A 19,727-nucleotide genomic window follows, 5' to 3' on the forward strand; every position below is an offset into this window, starting at 1 on the left:
TTAAATTTTATTAGAAGTCAATTCACTCTAAATTTTAAACTAACAGAGCTAAACGTGTAGTTCTGTTGAGCGTAAAATTTGCTTTGTTACCTACGCACTTGTAAGACGGAGACAACACATGCGAATATCACGTCTTCTTAAAGAATAGGATATAGGTAGGCCATTTTATATAAATTATTAGTTTACTGGTAAATTAATAGTTGTACTAGCCATTAGGTAATAATCAAAATTCGAGTTGGCCGTGTTCACTAAAACTACTCCAGTAAATTAATAACCTAATAGCTAATACATACGTATAATATAATATAGGAATGAATTATAATATATGCATATTTTTTTTCAAGTGCTTCAACTTTTTCTACTGCTTTAATCACCTGCTTCCTCTGCCTGTAAGTTAACACAATGTGTGTAACTACACAATGCTAAGTACCTATAATATAAAATATGTAATATGTAAAAAATAAAAGTATAATATGGTACAGAAATCCCCTTCTGTTTTGATTACAACAAATTCAAATTTCGCGGGTTTATGACATCGTCAGCTTACCGAAAATATTTACAGAGTCCTTGATATCTGACCGTCAAAAAGTTACGATCATACCATGTTTTTATATCATGGTCAGTACGACGTTGGAACGCAAAAATAACACTTTTCTTTTGTGCAGTTTTGCAGTTTTCACTTACATATATTATTATTTACATATATTGTCAGTATGAATTTGACACAAGCGATGGAAATTTATAAAAGCAAACGTATTATTTTTGCGTACCTTGTGTACAAAAAATATGTTTTAAAAAATAAAAGGCGTTATTGGGTACACCCATTTACTGATTTAAGACTTACGAAAGGTATATTTTATACGTCTTAGAACGCCGGCAATCAACTGGACTGTGAGTCATATTTTCTGATTTAAGAAAGGTCTGTAAAAATGTTAAATTAATAATAACAAATTTGAATTAAAATCTTTATAATATAATTTGTAGTTAACTGAAGAATTATCATTAATTGGAGTTACATAATCTGACACAGTGAATTTTGGTGATCTTTGCTTCAACGATCTTTTATTAACCACTGGCGGCATGGCACTAGAACGGAACGAATGCAGTTTAGCTCCCAAGCGATTTTTTGGAATTTTTTTTTTTCAAATTGTGTGTTTTTGCATGTTTAATTTGATGGTACTTTCAAAAAAAGCCGGTCGAACTTATTTTGGAAGTTATGGCCAAAAAACTTCAAAATGCTTAACTTTTTCAAAAAACGTGTTTTTGAATTGAAAATACAAAAAATTTAAGTTTTTAGAATTTTTTTTTTTTAGATACGTTTGTGTTTATATGCTTAATATTTTGGTGGAATCATAATTTTCCTATCGTACTTACTTTTTATGTTATTGTCAATAAACCACATAAAACTGAATTATAAATTTATTTCAAACATTTGCATATTTGTGAAACTCAAAATTAATTTTTTTGACTTTTTTTTTTTATTCGATGAGTAATAACATATATAAGTTTTTGGTGAAATCAGAACTAACTTATATTTTTTGGTTTGGAAGATATAGATTAAAATAATAAGCAATAAAAAATCAAAATGTACAGATTTAGATAATATTATATATTATATTATATCAGTATCGTCGTCATCAGAAACGTCGATCCCCTCGTTGTTATATTTATGTGGATTGTATAAATTGCCGGCTAAACGAAAAAATTCAATTACAGGGTCTAGATTTAATAAACGGCATTTTTTAAGAAACATAAATTTGGCCATGTAGCCGCCATAGAAATGTTTTTTCCTCGAGTATTGCGACAGCGAAGCTTTCGCATGTCTCCACATTCCTTCGACTGTGTTGGTGTGGGCGCCTGTAATTGGGTCTTTAAAGTTCACTGAATGGTTCACTTTAAAATGTTTGAAACCTTCATCATTCAAACAGTCGTAACTCTGGAATATATTTAATATAAACGAAACGTGAAACCGAAAAATAGATTGAAAGTACCTATATACATACTTTCCAACAATCGCTTATTATTTGTGTTACAGGCAGCACCCACTCTTTAATTACAGCTAGCAATGTTTCCTTATCCCGCTTTTCGACAGAAAACATGCTCCATTGTCTCTTTCTATACCACCAAATATCCACTGACCCTCAACTGCATGTCCTCTATGATATTTGCGTTTTCCAAATTTGGACTCATCGATCTCAACCGTTTTACCTACTCCTCCTAATTGTTATATTAAAATACTATTCAGATACAGCATACTATTAGATTTTAAACTTTTAAAGGTAATAACTACCTACCAATTTTTTCATGATGTATTATCATGCCATCGAAAACCACTTCACGGTGAAAATACGCCCAGTCCACGACGGTATGTTGAGCAATCCCTAACTCCTCGGAAAGGAACAATAGTGATACACTTTTCGTCCATAAATACGTAAAACTAACAATCTTGTACAAGGATAAGTGGGACTTGTGGAAAAATGTATCTTTCCTTATAGATTGATAAACATCACATTTTACCTTTGGAAAATACTGTTTATTAATTAAAATTGATTTTTTAGGAGGCCAAAAGTAATTAAAAAAAAAAAAACACCCCCGATGGGGGGGGGGGGGGCATGGGTAAATTTATAGAACGATTACAATGTCAAACTATTGGGAACTGAAAAACTGAATTTTCAAATAATAAAGTTTAAGCATTTACTTTTTTTCGACTTGAATTTGTGTAATATTCTCGACATCTCCATACATATCCGTCCAAACAATTTGCTTTCAAACATAATTTAAGATAATGCCCATGATCACATTGTAGTGCATTGTTTTTGGCAATTAGTGTCCAAGACTGCAATTTTTCAAGTACTTCTATAGAAACTGGCCCTTGACGTTTTCGCTCAAAAAGCTCGTAAATATCAATAAAATCGTGAGGCATGTTTATAACAGTTCCTAAAAACTTTTGTAGACAAGACACAACTCTGAAAATTAAATTCGACGCAAGATCGCAACTACGACAACGACTACGCAAAAACTCGATAATGTAGGTATTATAAGTAATCTTTAATCGTGGTCTTTTATTATTATTATTATTATTATTATTATATCAACATAAACATCATTATAGTATAATGTGATATTATAAATAATATAAACATTAATTATACTGATATTAGTCAGTTAGAACCTAAAGATATTTTAATATTAATAAGGAAATAATATTATATAGTACAAATGGATAAGATTATTATAATGTGGAAATAATAGTATGTAATAAAAATGGGTATTGGACGAAAGTAATTACGAAGAGTGCCTTTGGCGACGAGTGTATTTAGAATTGAAGAAAGAAGTGTGATTAGTGGACTGATATTACCAGTGTGGCGGTACCTTACTTAGTTATACAGCACACATATGAACATACGATGAATCGTTGGATGTTCGATGAAAGTTTATATGTTTGTCATTGTGGATTACGTGTTTCAATACGTGACAAACCAAATGCTTTTTTGGAAAATAGTACAACACAATTTGTTGTATGCCAAAAAAATTACACTGACCCCTCAAGATGTCGATACTTTAAATACATGGCAGAAGATTACCACTTATGTGACTGTCGTACACAGGCGTCATTGCGTGTCGCCAAATCAGGTAAACATATAGGTAAACCATATTATACGTGTGCAAAATCATATTCCTACCCGAATAGATGCAGATATTTTATGTTGTATCAAATTGAATATTGAATATTATATTTTATGAATAAAATACATATTACCTGTACATTTTTATTTTTTATTGCTTATAATTTTAATCTATATCTTCCAAACCAAAAAATATAAGTTAGTTCTGATTTCACCAAAAACTTATATATGTTATTACTCGTCGAATAAAAAAAAAAAGTCAAAAAAATTAATTTTGAGTTTCACAAATATGCAAATGTTTGAAATAAATTTATAATTCAGTTTTATGTGGTTTATTGACAATAACATAAAAAGTAAGTACGATAGGAAAATTATGATTCCACCAAAATATTAAGCATATAAACACAAACGTATCTAAAAAAAAAAATTCTAAAAACTTAAATTTTTTGTATTTTCAATTCAAAAACACGTTTTTTGAAAAAGTTAAGCATTTTGAAGTTTTTTGGCCATAACTTCCAAAATAAGTTCGACCGGCTTTTTTTTGAAAGTACCATCAAATTAAGCATTCAAAAACACACATTTTGAAAAAAAAAAATTCCAAAAAATCGCTTGGGAGCTAAACTGCATTTATGCCAAATAATCTTCATTGGAAAAATGTAATGAACATATTATATATGCTATAAAAAAAAAAAATAAAAAATATTATGTAAAAGAATAGAACTAGTATCTGAGATACATGTTTTCAACTTTGCTTTGTACCATGTACCTATATTTTTTAATTTAAAGAACTAATTAAAATTAAGTGATTTTGCCTTTATCAATTACATTTTTTTTTCTTATGTTATAATTTTAATGTTCAATGTATTCATATATAAAATATGAATATTAAACAATTAAAAAAAATTGTATATATAATTAATATATAATATTGTAATATTATCCAGCCACCTAGGCATATTATAATATGCTGAATAAAATTATAAATAATATTTAATTAACAATCTAGTTCTTACCAGATGAAACATTTATTGTTCTATCTTTTCTACAGGCGGATACTCACAACTTCTGAATTATAGGATCTTTTGGAAACCTAGTATCCTGGGTATTTCCTCATCACTTGTAATTAATTGGTTGATACCGAGTTGCGGTCAGGATTAAAATAGGTAAAAAAAAAATCCGAGTTGCGGTCGGAATCTAAGCAGGTAAAAAATAAACAAAATCTAGTCGCGGTTGGGAAATATGATTAATATTAATAATTAGTTAAATATTAAATATTATTAATTATTATGTTTTAAATATTGATATAGTTACATGTTATTGTGCTATGGTTAGATTCAAAATACGTGTTTAACAAATGTCAGTGAGTCAATAGAATACAAATTTATAGTTACACTTGCACATAAAAATACAAAATAGGTACATATTTATCGAATAAAAATAATAAAAGCAAACATATGAGTAAAAACTAAAAAAATATTGTATATCCTAAAAAATATCATGTCTAATAAAAAAAAAAAAAATAATAAATTTATAATACATATTACAACGGATCAAATTTGTATGACACGCTTTTCACAAATGTTAGTGAGTCAATTTCTTTATTAAAATACTGTTTAATTTTATTTTTAATAAATGTCTTACTTATGTTATCGCTTTTTTTATTGCTTTCCAAATCTACTGTATTGATTTTTGCATATGTGTCAATTTGAATATCTTTGATACACTTTAAAAATTCAAATATGTTAGGATGTGGCGATCGGTTTTCAGTTTTGAATTTAGAATTGAACACTTCACTTCCATTATTCGTTCTCCAAACATTATTATTTAAAGCTGCCCAGAGTGTGGTTGGAAAAGTAGCATCACTGTCAATATAATTATCGACCAAATAGTCACTAAATTCAGTAACTCTTGGATCTATAGGTTGTTCGGCGATTAATTCCAAAAAAACATTTCCCACTTCATCTGGAGGGAGAAAAGTCAATCCAAAAACGTAGTGCAACCATTTTCCAATTTCCGAGTTCTTATTTTTGTACTCTATAGTCAGTCCTAATCCCATGATTTTTCTCCACCAGGCTTGACTGAGATGAAATCTGCATCCAACCAAAGTGGTGTTCGGGAATTCTTTTATTGCAGCTTGAAGAATTCCTTTTTCAAAATCAGAAACGATATGTTGTGGTTTAAATATTAAATTCATTTCCAAACATTTACTTTTTAGCGTAGACATAACTGTCAGTGGCGGTTTTGGGATTCAATTTTGACTGAGGCGACTAAATATTAACATACATATATACAACAATTATATACATTTACATAATTACATATATATATATATATATAATAAAAACACAAACTTATAATACATTAAACAAATTGACATGTTGAAAAGATTAGAAAGTGATTAGTAGAATAGGTAGTAGAGATAGCAGATAGACGACAATACAAGCACAGACTATGATTAAACAATTCGATACGAATAGAAGATAACTGCAGTGTTGTAATTGTACGTCGTTTAGCTGATTTTTACGCAGTGTCACCAACACTGATGATAATTCAATAATTATTGTGTACTTTTTCGGCCGAGCCAATGTTTACATGCCGCCTCAATCGTCGCCTATGAAGTGCATGTGCTATGCGTACGGTTCGTGTGCGTGCGGGATCGTATTATTCAGTAATATTAAATACAACTACACGTGAGAGGCACCGTCAGCGGTCGCTCTTACGGGTACGGTTGGAAGATTACGAGACCACAGTCGACACCGGGCAACAAAATCGCGTATAATTTTAGCCTGAAACAACCTGTGCCCCGTGCTCCGCGTAGTCCTTACACCCGTATAAACTGATACCATATTATTAATTACTATTAACTACAGAATGATGTTTGTATTAAAATCTAATATTCTGTTTTGACATTTTTCTATGACAAAATTCAGAACATTAATAATATATTATACAAATGAAAAAAATATATACTATGTCTAATTTGTTTAAAAAACATATTCCTCTTACTAAATTTTTAAGTGAGGCACCGCCTCACTTGCCTCACCCCCAAAACCGCCACTGATAACTGTTCTGTACGATAATTCTTTTTTATCTTTTAATAAATTAAGTGCAACAGGAACATATTTGTTATTTTTGAGGGGGAAATGTTTAGGGGAAAACTCTTGTTTTTATAGTTATAATATATATTTTATATACATATATTTTGTCTGAACTGTATTTTTTAAATTTGATTTAATTATGGATTAATTATGAGATTGAGTTATGGAATTTATTAAAGTTGGTGCCAAAAAACATAAAAAAAATATATATATAAAAATTGTTCAGAAAAAATACGTAATTTAACCTTATGGCTTATTTTACAATACTAATGACAATATTAATCATTTGAAAGGTATCGCTTTTAACAATTTAACTCTACAAATGTAACTATGATCTTGTGAATATTTTTTTAAATTATATTTTTATACTTGTACTTATTGTTATAATATTTTTTCGATATTATGGCCTATAATCATAATATTATATTTCTAACAGGATTATAATATTAAGTAAAATATTAAAATAATAAAATATAATATATAAATAAATAATATATAGTTATATAGTAATATTATTTACCTATGCGAATCATGTCTCTGTCTGTTAATGTATTCAAAATATTAACATCTTTCTCCACCTCTTGACGAATTATTTTCCTTGGCTTTTCCGAAAATGATAATTCATCAGCCTTCCTTTTTACAGAGTTATTTATTTTTTGTCTGTTTAAGATTTGAATAGGATCTGCTTCGTGATTTGTATGATCATTTGTCGTTCTAGAAAACACGTGTTCTTCGCCGATAGTGTATAGTTTTGCATTACAATTTTTATTCGTACAACTCCATGACATTTCTCCCGTTTTTAGAGAACGGTACTGTCTAAATTTAAAATTATTTAATAGAAGTAACATTTTTCCCTTTTCACTGTACATTTTTGAAATTTCCGACATTTTATATGTCCAATATGACGTCTTGCAATGAACTAAACGATATAATGTCCGACTGCAATTTGGATTTTGGATAAGAGCTTATCGGATAATCGATAATCGATAACCGAATACGGACCGCAACTCGGACAGTACCTTTTACCTTCAATATTATTACGACTGCAACTCGGACAGTACCTATTACCTTCAATATTATTACGACCGCAATTCGTCTATTGCGACCGCAACTCGGACAGTACCAATTAATTTATGCCTAGATTTACTCCCTGTCGTGCATTCAGAAACGGAACATACAGGAGCAGGTAAATTAAACTGTTTCTAGGGAAAGTGTTCAAGAACAATAAAAAATTAGAATAATTCGATGAACATTGAACGATTGAACAGCTAATATTAATATAATATTGTTTTACTTTCAGTTGAATAACAATAATTAACAAATTGAAAATTCAATTGATAACAAGTCGATATTATGTTTGTGATAACATGGGTAAGCAAGTGACGTATTGCGCAGACTAGAACCAAAAATGGTTTTTTGCGATCATACCATGTTGTTATATCATGGTACTGACCGTACGTATGTATGACGTTATAGGTATGTATATTTTCCGCTAGGTGTACATTGCCCCGGTGCCGCAGCGTTGCCGCGCGTTAAAATAACGCAAGTGTGCACCAGGCCTATATCTATCTATATCTTGTTCAGAGATAGTGTTAACAAATCTGTAAGGTAATATAAGTATATGTTTATTATTCAATAAAACAGAAACTCTTTCTCCATATTTTGTAGTTATTTTTTTAAAGGATATTATTCTATTTTTTTCATTGATATTTAGATCAGATAATTGTATATATTTGTATGTGAAATATTCTGTATTTAATTATTTTAGTAAATTATCTGCAATATTATCTGGAATATCAGCTTCAAACTTTAAATGATGGTATGTATTTCCATTATCAAACATTTTTTCATATCTGTAATAAATGTAAAATGTATTCCACTGAAAATCATTCATTGTTAGAGATAATTCTTAAACATCTATTTGGTAAAAAGAGTTTATATTTATTATTAAGTATAAGGTACAGAGATTTTCTCATTTTGATTAGTGTTAATAATTTCAAAACCAGTAACTTCATATTTTTTGTTAATTTCCAATTCTGATAATTTAATATATTTATATTTTAACCCTGTTTATTTAAACGTACTTTTAAAGATATTGGGTCAGACATTTTTAATTCAGATATTTTTATTTTTTATATTATATTTAGTAAGAGAAAAATTTAATAGGAAATTTAATTTTTAAGCTTATATTATTTTTCTATATTAAATGGATAAAAAATATGAAATTACATTGTTTCATTTAGATGATAATATTATATCAGAATCAATATTTCCAATACCTATAAGATGTTTAATTATAGGATCGTCGGATTATAGGGAAAACGAATTTATTAAGGGGGAATATGCGATTGAGTTATTGAAGAATTCCGTCGGAGCGCGTTACTAGTAATCAGAATCGCGCAATACCCCTACTCTAACTACCATCTGGCATCTACCTACTGCAATAATAGTCGCACCACGATATCAAATATAAAATAATAATTATACTATTTCCACTTGTAACGTCATAGCATTTTTTTTGCACTGATATGATTATTACAACAAACATACCTGTACCCATAGTTTCACTAATGAGCATACCTTATTTATATATTATTATGACTATCGCGCGCTAATGCAGAAATGACCGCAGTATTATGTAATAATTGTCCCCTGGGCTGGTACCGAATTGGTTCCCGAGCTCCAACCCCACATGCCGAATTGGTTCCCGTTTGAAAAAGGTATTTTATTAAGTTAAGCCGAATTGGTTCCCGTTTAATTACGCACATTTTCCTTCTCAATTTTACAGGCTTAGGACTGTCAACTTAAAAGTAGGCTTGGTTAAAAATGTGCGTTAATGTGTGTTATAAAAAAAAGATGGAATATATACAATTTTAAATCGTTGATTTGGAAGTCAACTATAGTCAAAATACAAATAATAAAATATAATAAATAGGTACCTACAATTACTTAAAAGCTTTGATTTGCAAATTTGAAACTAACTTTCTTTAAATATTCAATTCACCGATAATTTGCTAAACTGCCAATATATAAATATTAAAGATATTGCCATATTATTGTATATTATACTATAGAGTATAGACTATAGAATATTGCCATGAAGGTACATTTATATTTTATACTATCTAATTTATATTTTGTACCAATTATCAAAAATTAAAAATTACCTGTACGCAAACGGGAACCAATTCGGCTCAACTTAATAAAATACCTTTTTCAAACGGGAACCAATTCAGCCAAACGGGAACCAATTCGGTTACTCCCGTCCCCTGGCCCCCCACAAACCCGCAGTGTACGGTGTCCACACGGCCGTCGTTGCTGTCGGCGCTCTCGTCGCGTCCGGCGGCACCGCACCGGCGGAACGATGCTGAAATCTCCCCGAATATGATGTATTCCCACAATATGACGACACTGACCTGCCCCACCAACATCGAAAAGCTCCGTCGCCGGGTCTCCGACTAAACAAAATCTTTTCTTTTTTTCTTCTACAACTACGCTGTACCTGGCCGGTATTCTTTTTCGACCGACGTCTCTACACCCGTTCCGACCGACGTCTCTACAACCCACGGGGCCCGGGCGGCGGCCACAACTGCTCCAGCCACAACAACAAACATTGTCATTTTAGTCATTCTACAGTGAATGTGTAGACTGTGTAGTGTGAGCGCATATTTTATTAGTCTCTATAGTTCTCTACCTATTTACTAGTGTTTTATATTGGACGAATAAATTATGGCAAACAAAAAACACGGTAAACAGTCTAAATGTACAAAACGAAGTTCAAAATCTAAGTGCATAAAAAACTTAGTGTCTAGTAGATACAAAAAAAAGGAAAAAAATAAATAAAGAAGATAATACCAATAGAATTGAAGAGGATATCGAAAACCCGACTATAAGGTAACGAAGCAGAAGATACATATAAAAAGTATTTAAATTGACGTTAGGTTTTTAAAAAATATATGTGTTTTTGACTAATTGTCTATAGAATAATAATATTTATTATTAAACATTTTGCAAAAATGTTTACTAGTACCAGACAACAACAACACCTTATGATAAACCTTATATTACATTTTCAAGAATTTATGTTTAGTCCAACAGTTTTATTCGCATAATACCTAAAAAAACCATGAAGCATATACGGCCCGCAGTATAAATATAAATTTCGAATGTGGCCCGCAAGTTAAATAAGGTTGGGCACGCCTGCGATAGATTGTCAAATAGACAGTGGGTGAGCAGTTTGTGTTATAACATATTGTTAGTACCTATTTCGTAATTTCGTCATTTTATTTTTATAAAAAATCAACCAATTTATTAAATGTATAAAATATTGATGTGCACAGTGGCGTATATATATCTTCTCAAGTAATGCAACTGCATGGGTTGTCACAACTCGGGGTGGGTGGGGAGACTAGATGGGTTGGTATCAATGTTTTGTGTTTTCGATATAAAATTTAAATTATTTATAGATACTTGATATTTATATAAAAGATAAAAGTAAACCTTGAGATACTAAGAGTACTGAGAAATAAGTAGGATTTTGATGAAGTATGAAACATTCATTGTTTATACAGAACAAGATAAGCAATCATAATTTTATGAAATGATCTACACAAAAAGTGTGTTAAAAAAATGCATGGGATGTATTCGCATACCCTTGCAACCCACAAATGAGGCCACTGTATCATAGTAATACACTAATACTTAATGATTTATATATATAATTTATATACAAGATAATCATGAACAAAATTTGTATAACTATAAAAGCTATTAAGGTATGACAATCTACATTAAATACAAAATTACTTGAAAATACCTAACCCATGTAAAATGTATTTATGTGTCAATTATAAAAATTGTGTACTATTTAAATGGTACTTACTATTTAAAATAAACTGGAAAATCTTATGCGAATTTCATGTGAGCAAGATGTTGACATAGATAATGAAAAAATTATTAATTTATTTGCTCAAAAAAGTAATGTTTTGTCAAAGGCTTTACTCTTTTAACTGTACAATGTTTTCTTTATCATCATTATTCATATTATCAAATAGTTTTGTATTTAATAAATTTGAAATGGCTTGTGAATACCATAATATATAACATTTTTCTTTAAATAGTTTTATGAGTAACTTTTGTTTATTTTGTTTATTTTCTGCAACTACTTATATTTTCCACTGTTGCTAGGTGGGTATGTCAAACCTAACCTAACCTAACCTACCCTAGTACCTAACCTAACCCTTTACTTAAAGAATTGGTTTTTTATAAAAAAAAAAAAAAACAAATAGTAATAGGTAAACAAAAACAATATTTGAGTTTATATAAAGATGGTAGCTGGCTCAACCCTTTGAGCTGTGGCCTGTGGGTGGGCAGTGGCGGCGCTAGGCGTGGGTGGTGTGGGCCATTGCCCACGGCCTCACGCCTCAAAGGGCCTCGCGTTCCATAGGGCTTTATAATTAACCATAGAGAAATATGACAGAAGTTAAAAAAATTTTTAAAAGTGCCTCTTTAAGTCTACTTCGCCCACATGTAACTTTTACCTCGCCACGCCACTGTGGGTGGGTGTCCATTTTTTTGTATTGCATGGCCTTCTAAACTTCCCATATACGCCACTGGATGTGCATGTATATTATAATTTATTATCGACATTTTATTTTTATAAAAAATCAACCAATTTATTAAATCTATTAAATATTGATGTACCTATACCTATTTTATAATTTACTATCAACATAATAATATTAATATAATATAATTTTTATAAGATATAGAAATTTTTAAACAACTATACCTACTTAATATTTATATAAAATATTAATTTTGGCGCAAATGATAGGTAATTTTTGTACCTTTGGCGCTTATGTTCTACAGATTTTGGCGCAAATGAAAGGTCATTTTTGTACCTTTGGCGCTTATGTCATACAGCCAAAAGAACGGTGAGCTAGAAAATAAAATTGTTATAGAAAAATGAAATTTCCATAAAGGTACCACATACATGACAGTAATAGGTGATGGTGGTTGGGCTAAACGAAGTTACGGCCATGGTTTCAATTCTCAATCAGGCGTGGTAACTTTAAAATTTAGTATTTACACTTGTCATACTACTAATAATGCAATATAAAATTATATAGATTAATATAAGTTCAGTTTTTATAACTGAACTATCATACTGTAACCAAAAAATCTAAAAAATATATTTACTCAGTTATTTTTTAGACATTTTAAATTCATATTTGGACGAAATTATGTTTTAAAACCAAGAATAACGATTTTGGTTATTTTGTTGTAATTTAAAAATATTATTCGTGGATAATATATGAAACTTTTAAATAGGTATATTGCTATATTTTATACACACAATGACATTTTCAAATTCAATTTTTTTGGCAAAAATGAATTTAACCTACTATATTAGGAGATACTAATGCCGAATACTATAATGAATTACTTTACTTACAATAATATCATACAATATGTCTACCTAGTAACCAACCCGTTAACATTCTACGGCGCCACAAACCTCAATGCACATAAATACACCACTCTGTCTCACTACGAACCTATACATGTATGATGTAGGTATATGTACGTTATTTAAGATTTTTTATGAGAAATACGTATGACTAAATTATCTGATTTGAAAAAAAAAATCACTATAATAATAAATAATAATATAGGTTATATAGATATATTGATATAAAGTTGTAGATTCGATCGTTTGCAGTTAAATTAACGTGTGGTATGACAGTCGACTACACATTATACATTAATTATTATATAATATGTAAGAACAGAAAATAAGGTGCAGTTTTTATGGGACTCAACTTACAAGTTACAATCAATCACATATTCACAAAATGACTTGAATAAACAGATTAAATCAGCAGCCTCAATTTACCAGACACCTCGGGCGCAAACATCGTCATATTTATTTTAAAACGTTTTAAAAAAAAAAACCAAATTGTATAATCAAATGCAAAAAAACTGATAGCAACTGTCACTGATGTTAATAAATTAGTATAGAAAAATAAATTATTATATTAGACTAAAGAGTGTCAAGTCTCAACATTCTAACATAGTTTAATTTATTTTCAAAATAAGGAATCATCTACTATCCAGCTGATGTATACATATAATTATGTGTATAAATTATTTAATACATAACTATTATAAACATTTTGATCAAATGTACGAGTTATGATTATAGATAGGTAACGAGTGTCCGACTTTAGTTAGATTACTTAGTGTGGGTTGGTTGTTTTGGTTAGTCCACAAATTGATAATAGACACACTTCTGCCCCACCCCCCAAAAAAAGTTATGTTGTTACTACAAAATTAAAAGTTGCAATCATCAGGTCACCTATAGAGGAATCGAATATACAAATTAAAAATTCCCGAAAAGTTGGTTGTATGAGAATTTCGTCAAATCACACTTACGTTTCGAGGTCGATACAATGTTGTACAATACACTGGCTACTATGACATACGTGATAAGTGCATTGCGTGGTCCTGTTATTATATTATTATTATGTGTATGTGACGAGTATACGATTATACGGGGGCCACATCGCTTGCGATGGTCGTTAGACGATACGGAGTTGGTAAATTGAGTCCCAAATGGCCCTAACTCGGTAAATTGAGTCCCGGGGAAAAATAGGTAGTAGGTAATTTGTGTCCCAGGGAAAAACGATTTATATGCATTTAAAATTTAAAAATATGTACTATAAAATTTTTATTTGTGATTTGTAGCCATTCATTGACTGCATGTATATGATTTTGAATATTGCAACATGCATTTTTATTAATTATATAATTATTTTTTATGCAATAAAAATGCATGTTGCAATATTCAAAATCATATACATGCAGTCAATGAATTTGACTCAATTTACCGCTTTCAAAATGTACCAAACTTATCTCGGACTCAATTTACCTAGCCCCAGACGATAAATAGGTACGTTTCTCCAGCCCCCCCCCCCAATTTCGAATTTTGAATTTTTTTTTGCACCATACGTTTGTAGCCGGTTTGTATTGGTTTGTAATCACATTTTTTTCGTTTGTAGAGGTTTAGTTTTTTTTTAAAACCAACATTTTGGTGGGGGGCTGGGGAAATGCCCTAATTTCGAGTTTAGAAATTTTTTTTGCACCACACGTTTGTAGCCGGTTTGTATTGGTTTGTAATCACATTTTTTTCGTTTGTAGAGGTTTAGTTTTTTTTTAAAACCAACATTTTGGTGGTGGGGCTGGGGAAATGCCCCAATTTCCAATTTCCAATTTCAAATTTTGAAGCCTTTGACACTGCAGTGTCTTTGATCATGGTTGCTATGTGTGACAGTGAAAAATATTTAAAATCAAACGAAGAAACACATATCTGTTCTATATTTATACAATTTATCAAAAAAATTCTATCGAAAGGAATCCACAGTGGACACATATAGAGACAGAGCAAAAATTTTAATTGATTTACAGAAGCCAATTCAAACTCCCTTAAAGTACAATCAGACACTACTCAAATGTGAAACAACTTTCAACAATTTACTTACATGTGTTATGCCAGACCTCCCGACAATATATGATAAAACAGAATGTGCTGATTCAAAATGTAATAAAATGAGTTACCAATATTCCCATATAACCTATATGTATGATGGAAACTTCAATGAACTTGAAAAATGTATTTATGAACGTACTTGTATCATCACCAGTATTTGTAAACATAAGAATGGCAGTAAGACATGTACAAATATTAAAACTTTAACACCATTTCTATCAAACCAGCATTTATTTATAGAAATAATTCCAAATGACGAAGGTGAGTATGCATAATCATAATATTGTTTAAAATAATATTATAAGTCTTAATAATGAAATAATTAATAATTTACATAATTTTAGGACTTACCAGCCAAAATCCGAGGACTACTGTACTTATAAAACTATCAGATATACCCCCTGTAATAAGTGTTCAAAATATGAACTATGAGCTCAGAGGAATTTGTTCATTGACCGGTAACATAAGTGGTATTGGGCACTATAAAGTATATTGTAGAAGGTTAAATAATAATTGGGAAATATATGATGATTTGGCAGTAAAATCAATTCCAATTAAGGCTGAAACAATTGTACAGTGTGAATATATCTACTATACTATATAAATAATATGAAGACAAATTACTATTTCAAAAGTTCTAATTAAAATGAAAACTCATTTTTTTCTATTTTTTTTTTTTTTTTTTATGTAACAGTTCTAGGTAGGTACTTATTATTTGGGAGTAGTAATGTTCACACAGATCCTCCCCTGAAAAAAAAAGGTACTTATTATTTTATTGAAAAAAATGTAATTAATATAAAATTTGGAATTTGTATTTAAAAAGAAATATGAATTTTAAAAATATTAAACTGTAGGATTATATATATATATATACGAGTATTGTTTTTATAGCCATATTTGATACAAACTATAAACATTCATTTTGGAAAAAAAATTTACTTCTTGTTTGTGTGAAACAAAAGTATAGTAGAAATTATAATAATATTACGTTAATTTGCATATACATTAATAATAATATTCATTAAAAATATTAAAAGCTATCAATTCTCATATAAGTTAAGCCTATGGTGACTTTCTATCATTGATAAGGGTAAAATCAAAGTAATAGTAAGTTTTTATGATTTAATTTGACTAATATTTTATTTAAAAAAAAATTAATTATATAATATCACATGAGATAGCAGGAAAGTTAAATAAGTGAAACAATAGTGTCTAGTAATTGGCTACAACTAAATAACAATTATTCAAAATTCAAAATTTGAAATTGGAAATTGGGGCATTTCCCCAGCCCTCCCCCCCCCCCCCACCAAAATGTTGGTTTTAAAAAAAACTAAATCTCTACAAACGAAAAAAATGTGATTACAAACCAATACAAACCGGCTACAAACGTGTGGTGCAAAAAAAATTTCTAAACTCGAAATTAGGGCATTTCCCCAGCCCCACCACCAAAATGTTGGTTTTAAAAAAAAACTAAACCTCTACAAACGAAAAAAATGTGATTACAAACCAATACAAACCGGCTACAAACGTGTGGTGCAAAAAAAAAATTCTAAACTCGAAATTAGGGCATTTCCCCAGCCCCCCACCAAAATGTTGGTTTTAAAAAAAAACTAAACCTCTACAAACGAAAAAAATGTGATTACAAACCAATACAAACCGGCTACAAACGTATGGTGCAAAAAAAAATTCAAAATTCGAAATTGGGGGGGCTGGAGAAATGTACCTACGATAAATATCATTTTAATAGCCGTAACGACATGACGCCGGTAATACATGATAGTATTATATAGTATTATACTGTCGTTTCGTTGTGGCCCGCGGGGTGCCGACCTTTACTTGGCGACCGGCACCGTTGATATATTGCCATTACACATCGTCCCGAGAAAATTATCTCGTCCCGTACGGTTCGTTCGTATGACGCCGCAGCGGCGCCGCCGCCTTCGGGATAGGCATAATTATTATTATTATTATTTTATCGTAATCGATCCTGTATAATACTATACAATTCGTATGTATTACAGAGCGCACGAATGCGACGACACTGTATGAACGTTTCCATCGCCGTTATCGTCATTATTAGGTTGGATTTGTGACCATCATCGTGATGTATTCAAAATATTAAAAACGCGTATCCGCCAGATGTGCTCGTGTCCGTCTACCCAAGTAGACTTCCTAACCTTTAAAGCGTACCAGTTCGACTAGGTAATATTGTTGAAAACAATAACAACAATAAAATTCTGCGTTTCGGTTGTAACCCAGTGTTTCATGCACGGAAATATGATTCTTTCTGGCAATAATTAAACTCTCCGTCGATGATCACGCACGGTTATTAAATACCTACGTATTATATAATCTACATCTGTAGTACTAATCTATATGCTTAAAAAAAAATTGTACATACCTTACCCACTGCGGTGGTTTAACGTGAGTCCGACAGTTAACAGTAATAAATAACAATAAAACATAGTTTAACGAGCTGAGCCATGGTTCATGAGAGAGGTTGGCTTTAGTTCGTAACAGATTTAACCTTCAGAAATCCCTCTTCGCCGCTGCATCCAAAAATGTTAGGTAGGTCGCACCACACACACACGCACAAAGGAAACGTCTAGCTCGTTTTTCGATTATTGAACATGGTCGATTTGTTTTTTTTGTTTCTTAACGGACGTTATCGTATGAGCATCGGCGTGTGCGAAAAATATCAAATTACCCAAATACTACAAGATCGAAATTAATTGATATAGCAATTTATTTTGCATTCAGTTAGGGATACACCAAATCTGACCAAATGTATAGCCGATGTATACGATGTATTATGCCTATTTAATTTTATTATGTAATTATTTGCGATTTTCCACATTTTTGCAATTTTTTACAATTTTGTGTATTTAAATGAACAAATATTTAACTCAGGCTGAGTCTTAGCTAATTTTATTGTATATAAACGCTTTTATATGAAGTACTGAGTTTTCGTTATGAACAGATAATCTGTAGTTGTAGGTACATTGTACCATAAAACCGTATAAATAAGAATTGTACTATTATACATTATAGTTCAAACTTCAATATATTTACATCATTTTATTAAGAGGACGCCTCACCCGCATGTGTTGTATCCGCAGGGCCGTCCTAAACAACATTTCATGGGGGGTGGTAGATCTATTAATTTACCGACTAAACATTTTTTTCTCGCTTCGCTCAAATACGTTTTCTACTATATTATATTTATATTTATATTATTATTTTGTTAAACCATTTATTTATGACCATCAGGGTTTCTTTGAGAAATCCCAACCCATAAATATTAAATACACATGTAATGTGTCCCTCAACCAACCGTAATTCTCCTCACAAATAGTTGCCAATGGTTAAGACCAATAAACGAAGAAAAAAGTTTCTTTACTTTTTTAGTGGCTCATGTGAAAATAAAAATATTAGGTAACTAACAATTTATCATAATTTTACAACTTCCACATTCCATTTACCCAAATTAATAAAAATGTGTATTTTAAATTTTAAATAATAAAATGTAATAAGTACAATATCAGTTTTAAACAAAATATTGTTTTTATTTGTATAAAAATATATAATAGGTTCTTCATCTATTGATACATTCAATTAGATATTAATTCTACGGTTTTTCAAAGTTGCCCATAATGTTGTTATTTTGTTTATATCTAATTGATCAACTACATCTTTTTCCACGCTTAAGAGTACATAACAGCTAGTAGTATTTATTTTCTCCGTCTTACCAGTGCGTAATATAACAAATTTAAGCTCAGCAGAACACTTGTAACTTCTTTAGTTTAAAAATTACAGTGAATCGACCTATTATGAAACTTGATGGTAAGAACATTATCTATGTTTGTACGTTCGTTTATTACGATAATTCAATTTTTGTGAGTTTAAGTGAGTTATGAGCATATAATATACAGTACATTAAAAATGCTCATAACTCACTTAAACTCACAAAAATTGAATTATCGTAAAAAACGAACGTACAAACATAGATAATGTTCTTACCATCAAGATACCATCCGATATGGATAATTTCAGTTTACTATTTAGTACTTATGAAGTCATAACAGGTAAAAAATAAGATGTTGATATATATCTAATGGCTAACGTCCCTAGTTTATTGAATTGTTTTAAATATACATCAATAACTATAGTATGTTTATAGACATAGTCATGTAGAATTCTACATAATAGTTTTTCTTTGTGCAAACATATTTTAAGTAACAAAAAATTTAATTTTAATGAACACTATTTGGAAATGCATCTAATTACCAATTTTAATTTAAAAAAGTAACTTTTAACTATTTGTTTTTAGTAAATATTCGAGAATCAAAAGTTTTTTAAATATAACTTTTGCATTTCATACTGCAATTTTTGTGCGTTTTCAATGCAATTAAATCCGGTCTTTATAGTTATCATTATATTATGTGTGTGAAT

The 19,727-nt window shown here is 30.1% G+C and overlaps 1 protein-coding gene and 1 pseudogene across 1 annotated transcript; both read right to left on the minus strand.

Annotated features, from left to right (window-relative positions):
- Positions 1–1,612: 1,612 nt before the first annotated feature.
- On the minus strand, positions 1,613–2,983 carry LOC149062764 (uncharacterized; annotated as a pseudogene).
- Positions 2,984–5,166: 2,183 nt separating this feature from the next.
- LOC149062765 (uncharacterized) lies at positions 5,167–7,611 on the minus strand. The gene is made up of 3 exons (XM_089215406.1): positions 7,245–7,611; positions 6,685–6,786; positions 5,167–5,852 (listed from the first exon to the last, which is right to left on the minus strand). Exons 1-3 carry the CDS (start codon positions 7,609–7,611, stop codon positions 5,167–5,169), a joined length of 1,155 nt encoding a protein of 384 aa, XP_089071532.1.
- Between the last annotated feature and the right edge of the window lie 12,116 nt (positions 7,612–19,727).

This window comes from Diuraphis noxia, unplaced genomic scaffold (assembly GCF_037042655.1).
Source record: "Diuraphis noxia isolate RWA-SAM2 unplaced genomic scaffold, SU_Dnox_SAM2 contig0001, whole genome shotgun sequence".
Classification (NCBI taxonomy): domain Eukaryota; kingdom Metazoa; phylum Arthropoda; class Insecta; order Hemiptera; family Aphididae; genus Diuraphis; species Diuraphis noxia.

Excerpts from the sequence above, each read along its gene's own strand:
- LOC149062765 (XM_089215406.1), bottom strand. The coding sequence starts at position 7,611 with ATGTCGGAAATTTCAAAAATGTACAGTGAAAAGGGAAAAATGTTACTT. Across the intron at positions 6,787-7,244 it reads CAGAGACATGATTCGCATAG|AGTTTTCCCCTAAACATTTC; the intron begins GTAAATAATATT and ends TATAAAAACAAG. Across the intron at positions 5,853-6,684 it reads ATCGTACAGAACAGTTATCA|TTATGTCTACGCTAAAAAGT; the intron begins GTGGCGGTTTTG and ends CGCCACTGACAG.